General features: G+C 48.7%; 3 protein-coding genes across 3 annotated transcripts; 2 read left to right on the top strand and 1 right to left on the bottom strand.

Annotated features, from left to right (window-relative positions):
• Window positions 1-138: 138 nt before the first annotated feature.
• On the top strand, window positions 139-369 carry PPTG_22462 (hypothetical protein; the record flags this gene model as incomplete). Its single annotated transcript, XM_008904311.1, has 1 exon — window positions 139-369. One exon carries the CDS (start codon window positions 139-141, stop codon window positions 367-369), a length of 231 nt encoding a protein of 76 aa, XP_008902559.1.
• Window positions 370-585: 216 nt separating this feature from the next.
• On the bottom strand, window positions 586-2,949 carry PPTG_22461 (hypothetical protein; the record flags this gene model as incomplete). The annotated part of the gene is made up of 6 exons (XM_008904310.1): window positions 586-938; window positions 1,321-1,550; window positions 1,801-2,102; window positions 2,367-2,552; window positions 2,619-2,741; window positions 2,791-2,949. 6 exons carry the CDS (start codon window positions 2,947-2,949, stop codon window positions 586-588), a joined length of 1,353 nt encoding a protein of 450 aa, XP_008902558.1.
• A 684-nt stretch (window positions 2,950-3,633) lies between these two features.
• Window positions 3,634-4,155, top strand: PPTG_09065 (hypothetical protein; the record flags this gene model as incomplete). Its single annotated transcript, XM_008903922.1, has 1 exon — window positions 3,634-4,155. The coding sequence occupies one exon, from the start codon at window positions 3,634-3,636 to the stop codon at window positions 4,153-4,155; it is 522 nt and encodes a 173-aa protein (XP_008902170.1).
• Window positions 4,156-5,753: the final 1,598 nt, after the last annotated feature.

The following is a 5,753-nucleotide window of genomic DNA, read 5'->3' as shown; positions in this document are numbered from 1 at the left end:
CCGACATTTAGCCAATGAGCTGACTGCCCCCGGTAGCAAGGAGCAGTCAGCTCATTCAGCAATTTCCATTCTAAGCGTCAAGCGCCTTGGCGCGACGTGCCTCGGCAGTGATTCCCGGCACGGCGGCGCTTGTGCGCCATGGACACCGAGCGGCTCGACATCCAGAATACCACTACGTTCTACCTGGACATGCAGACTACCATTACGTTCTACCTGGACATGCAGTATACTATTACGTACCTCGACAGGCAGTGCTTCATCGGGATTCTCCGGCAGCGTGCTGAGCTTGTGCGGGGCAAGTTGAAGGGTTTCGGTCCTGTACTGCTCTTGCGGATGGCTTGGTATGTTGTTGTGCGGTTCAACGGTTGAAGCTTACACGAACGACAAGAGGTGCAACAGGAACAAGCGGTTTATTACTTATGAAGAAAATAAATGCTTTCTTGAGCCTGTTGGTACTTGTTTATTCTTCTGTAGCTTCAGCTTCCACGTAAGCGTGCTCCACTCGGCGCCGTTGGCGTCTTCTGTACATGCGTATTTCGTTTGAAGGGAGGTTCACCGCCGGCTCCCAGGTTGGCTCACAGGAGGTTAGGAATTGAACGCGCCCATTGATTCGACGATCCGCCAGGATGGTCCGCTTTTGATACGTAGGTGGTCCCCGCAGGTCGGTACCAGTTGGTAGGACCCATTCCGCCTCACCAGCGTCGTCCCCAAAGCAGCTACCTCAATGAGGCGGGACTTAGTGATGCGAGATTTGGGCACAGCATCCAGCAGCCGCTTGATTGCCTCTGCGGTTGAGGCATTACCTTGTTGAACATGAACCCATGTTCTCAGGTAACGAGCCGCAGCTTCATCGAGGCGCCCCCAATCGCGGGCGCGAAGGTGTGCTTGGCACCACTTGAAGAAGGCTGGGAAGGCTGTAGGTAAGGGCAGTGTCGGTGCTGGAGCGGCTTGCCATGGTCGAAGTGATAAGAAGAATGAAAAGCAAATTGAGCACAGATAAATTTGAAGTTGAATGTGAATCTATTATTAATCAGAAAAAAAATATACAGGAAGTTCGATTTTTTTTTCTTTAGCAAGAAGCGACTGTTCATGTAGCTACCGGTTTTCATTCCATATTTAATGCATGTTGGTTTGCCAATGGGCGACCAGCAGGAACTCGGACACTGGTAGTACTAGGGCGGCGACGTTTCCTGGACATAGATCGATTAACTAGAGTCCGTTTGCCGTCCAAGCCTGTGTAACTCTTAATCTGCAGAGCAAAAAGCACATGGCTGCAGACAGCAAACTTGAAGTAGTACTTGTATCCACATGAATTCGTACTCAAATCCACGTTCCAGCCACGCTCAGGCTGCCCAGCCACTTCCATTCGCGCGTAATTAACTCTCATCTGCGCCGATACTGGACCTACCGCACGACTGCGCCCAAGCTCTGGGAGGTAAACACGCTCGCAGCCACGTGACAGCACCCTAACCACGTCTGGGTTGGGGGAAACAAGTAGGAAGTCGATACTGGATCGGCTCGGAGTCATGTCCACAAGAAGATCGCGGCAGCTAAATTCCTTAACCCTTGCATTTAACTGCTGGGTGGCCTCAGGGGATTCCTTGAAGATTCTTGGAGTCACTGACTGATGTCCGCAACAATCTGCCAGCAACTGGATCAGCGTCCCGATCTAATGTTTGGTCCGCAGTGTGTAGTCACGTTTGATCAAACGGTTAAACTTTTCCACCGGATTGTTTGTGGTGGCGTATCCACTTGGTGTATAAAAAGCATTGCCAACGCCAAAACGCGCTCGTCACTCACGTGCGTTCGAAATAGCCTCGGAACCATACCATCTGCTCTTCGTCCGACCAACTCGTTAGAATCGTTTTCACTTGTTCGTCATAGACATCTTGGCTAGCCGCAAAAAGCAGGTCGTAAACGTCCGCCATCGCCTGGTCACGTAATCGATCGGGTACGCTCTTCAGTTTTTCGTGAACTTTGGCCATCACGTGAAAGAAGCACATCAAGTACACGAATTCGCAATCCGCACCGAAGACGCGTATCACTGCGTTCTGTTGAGCTGCTTCAGCGTCGGCCATGACGAATTTGACCACCAGTTGACACTGAAGCAAAAATCCTGCGCCGTTCAGTCCGCTCCGTCACGTAAATGTCCTCCAAGCGTTGCGACGTAATGAAAAGTGCCATGAGGCGAAATGAGCGACACTTGTCAGAGATCCCACACACGATGACAGGATACCCGACTTGGTTCAACTTGAAGGTGGTATCCATGTGAAAAACGAACGACTCCGGGTCGCGAGCCGCATTCAGTTAAAGACGTTTAGTTGTCAGCCCAACTAAAAATGGTTTTTCGTCAGAGCCGTTCCCACATCTGGTTTGCCGCGGCCGTCACGTTTCCAACCAAACGAAAATGGGTTCGTGTCCGAGACGGTCGGACCATACGCCAGCTGATCGATTTGGCTCAGGATTTCGTCATAGTCGTCATTACGGTGGAGGTTCTTCTTCGAATAGCTGCTAACGAACCATTGCACCTGACGCAGCGTCGGCAACTCCGACTCAGTAAGTCCAAATCGTCGAGCCATTCCATTGCGAAATTGAGAGGGCTTGAGGCCTTACGTCACCATTTCACGACCATAATCCTTTAGCCGTGGAGTCAACTTGACCTTTTGGGGCTCCTTCACCAGCGTCTCATGAGCAGCAGTCTCCGTGATCGTCACGCGGTTAAGTCCTTGACACGTGAGAACCTTGGGCACGCGTCATACGGTGCTGCTGCCTTGCGTGTTTCCGAGGAACATCATAACAGTTGGTATGTGGCATGGTCAGCGCACACACGACGCATGGAACCAGCTGACTCTTGACGATGATGATCACCTTCATGTCTTCTATGAGCAGTTGGGAGTCCTCTCGAGCCATGTCGCTACAGACAGTCGTCCACTTGGTCGTCGTGGGCATCTTCGAGGTGGGAGACGAGATGGGTGGGAATTCTGATTTCAGTGCTCTTTCTGTATGAAAAAGATTCTTGCTAGGATATAAACGACTGTGATTGGTTCAGCGACTGTCAAAGCACAGGTCGTGATTCGCTAATATTAAGTGGTGTGTAGACACACGAGTTTGATGTGTTTTGGCCAATGCAATTGTGTCACACGTATATATTGTGTGGTGTAATGTGACATTGATGTGTATCACCCACATTGTATGTTTTGTACACATTTTCTGTGTGAAAAAACTTGGTTCTGTGTGATTTACCAGTTATGTCCAACAATTGCGTAGGTGGTGATGGGTGATTATTAATAATGCGAAAACCGGAGTATCAAACGGATGCCATCCGTCCTTTCAGATGACAGGGATTTCAGCGGTCAAAGGGCAGAATGCACGATCTTCACTGCGCTGCTGTGCTGCTTAGGGATTTGTGAATCTGAAGATGAGACGATCGACATTATCATTAAGCACACGGGGTGGCCGAAACTAAAAGTGTTGGGAATGCAACGAACTTATGGCTTCTGTCTGATGGTTCAGGATGTGATTCCTCTGGCAGTAAGTGATATTTTCATCTAGAATTAATATCTAGTTTTCTAACTAGACATCCTCTGAGAATCCTAGGGGAGGCAACAATGGTGAGCCTGTACTCGCAGCTAAATGGACCGGCCAACATATACACTATTGACCATCGTGGCACTGGACACGCTCTTCGACTGCGTGGCGTGCGATGCGTTGGGTCTAAGTGACTACAACGCCAATGGCGTTGTCTACGAGCATGAGCGATACTGGAACAAGAGTGCTACCATCCCGAGCCAAGGTAGTGTTTTATTACTGAGCAGCAAACTAAACCCCAAGACACCGCATAAGTACACCGAGTATCTTCTCGATGTGTCGAAGGGTGACAACAAGGAACTAATTGCCTTCACCTACACTACCCACGGATCGGTTGCGTGGACGTTTCTTATCGACAACGATTACAACAGTCAAACGTGCGGCATGCTGTTGTTGGCATCGTACGTGAGCAATGGAGGAGACGTGCAGAGTCTCGACAAGTTGTGTCTAAACAAGATGCCTCAGTTTAATTTGGCTGTTTCGACTGACTCCCAATGCATTTACCTGAGCACGGAAGATGTCTATGATGGTGAGTATAACCCAAGCTTACGTGACATATACACTTAGGGCGTGTTCGCGATGACAGGAAAACATCGTTCTGGGAGGGAAAACGTCGTTTTGATCCAAAACCCGCGTCGCGAACACAAAAATCACGAAAGGATACTTCAGAGGCGGAACGATGCTTTCAGGGTCATTCTGGAAATCAGGTTGACACCCGATTTCCAAAACGGATTCAGTCGATGTTCCAATTTTCTGCTCTTATAACCAGGGGTTTCCCTTTTTATACTGACATGATCTGGAGTCGGCGTCACTTTCGTTTCGGATGGATCAGAGAGCAAACTCAACATCACTCGGCATCATGGGCAAGATCACAAAGTCGTCAAAGAAGCAGGCTAAGTCAACGAAGAATCCAACACACACCAGCAGGGCATCTACGACCCCCACAACCGCAAGTCAGCAGCGCGCAACGCAGTTCACGAAGAGTTTGAGTTGCTGGATATGTACTCTGATGCACGTAAGGATGCTTCCCTTACTACCGACAAAGGTCTCAAGACCAAAGCGTGGAGCACCCTGACGGAAGCTCTGAACGCCAAACACAAGCGCTTATTACACAAAGGTAACATAGTACTTTTTTAAGCCCAGGTACTGAACGTGATATTTGTAGGTCAGTACAAGGCAAAAAGGATCGGATTATGCGCGACTACGATTTGTTCAAGGAGATCAAGGAGTTGAACGGTGTGGGAGTTTGCCCAACGACAGGCAAGCCCACGTTTTCTAATGATGTGTGGAAGAAGCTCATAGCTACAAAGCATTTAAAGCAACAACGTTCAAACAGCTCGTCAAACGCGGCAACATCCATTCGAAAGTGGTCCGAAACAAACGTCGATTGTTTGATGCATGTATTGCCTCGAAAAGCGTAGTCCGTCAGATGTAGATCGCCTTAGAAGCCTGACGGTTTTCTCATGCTCTATCCTGCACATGGAGCGCTGAACGGATAGCAGAGAGTTCACTATTGGGTACCGCAGAGTAACTTTTCGAGATCGCGAACACAAAACCCTAAAAACGTGTTCTGGGCCCTTCATCAAAGAGAAGAAAAAATTCCCAAGTTCACAAAATTATCATTCCATCAGAACGACGTTCATCGCGAACACGCCCTTAGGATTTTTTTGTCAGAAGTGTGGAGCGAGCGGCAGGCTTAACCACTCGCTCCACACTTCTGACAAAAAAATCCTAAGGGCGTCAAGGACGGATTCAGAAGAGTAACCGGATCATTGTTTAAATTAAATAGACGGTCACTCATTCCTTCAGTTGTATCGACCCTCACCAAAAAATCTCGGTGAGCGTTTCTGACATCAGCAAATAGAGATGTCGCTCAACATCGGCGTAGACATGATGTTCGTGAGTGGGTGCGGCTTACTTGCTATACAAAAAAGGATGAAAACAAACCAGAGGCTAGGTGAGATGCATTCCAATACTAAGCGTTTTTTATATTGCGATTACAAATGAAATGGGCAGTCTGTTTTCCTTGTGCTGTCAATTGGTAATGCCATGTGACTCTTTCATATTGTGAGAAGAGGTATGTCACGTCATCTGACTCAGTGGTCAATCGTGAAAGAGCTTGCCAGTGACGTTTAGGCCATCGCGATCTGCTGCGTTGATCAATG

This window comes from Phytophthora parasitica (genome assembly GCF_000247585.1).
Source record: "Phytophthora parasitica INRA-310 unplaced genomic scaffold supercont2.17, whole genome shotgun sequence".
Classification (NCBI taxonomy): domain Eukaryota; phylum Oomycota; class Peronosporomycetes; order Peronosporales; family Peronosporaceae; genus Phytophthora; species Phytophthora nicotianae.
The sequence above is the reverse complement of the archived record's forward strand: the minus strand, read 5'-3'. Positions and strand labels throughout refer to the sequence as shown.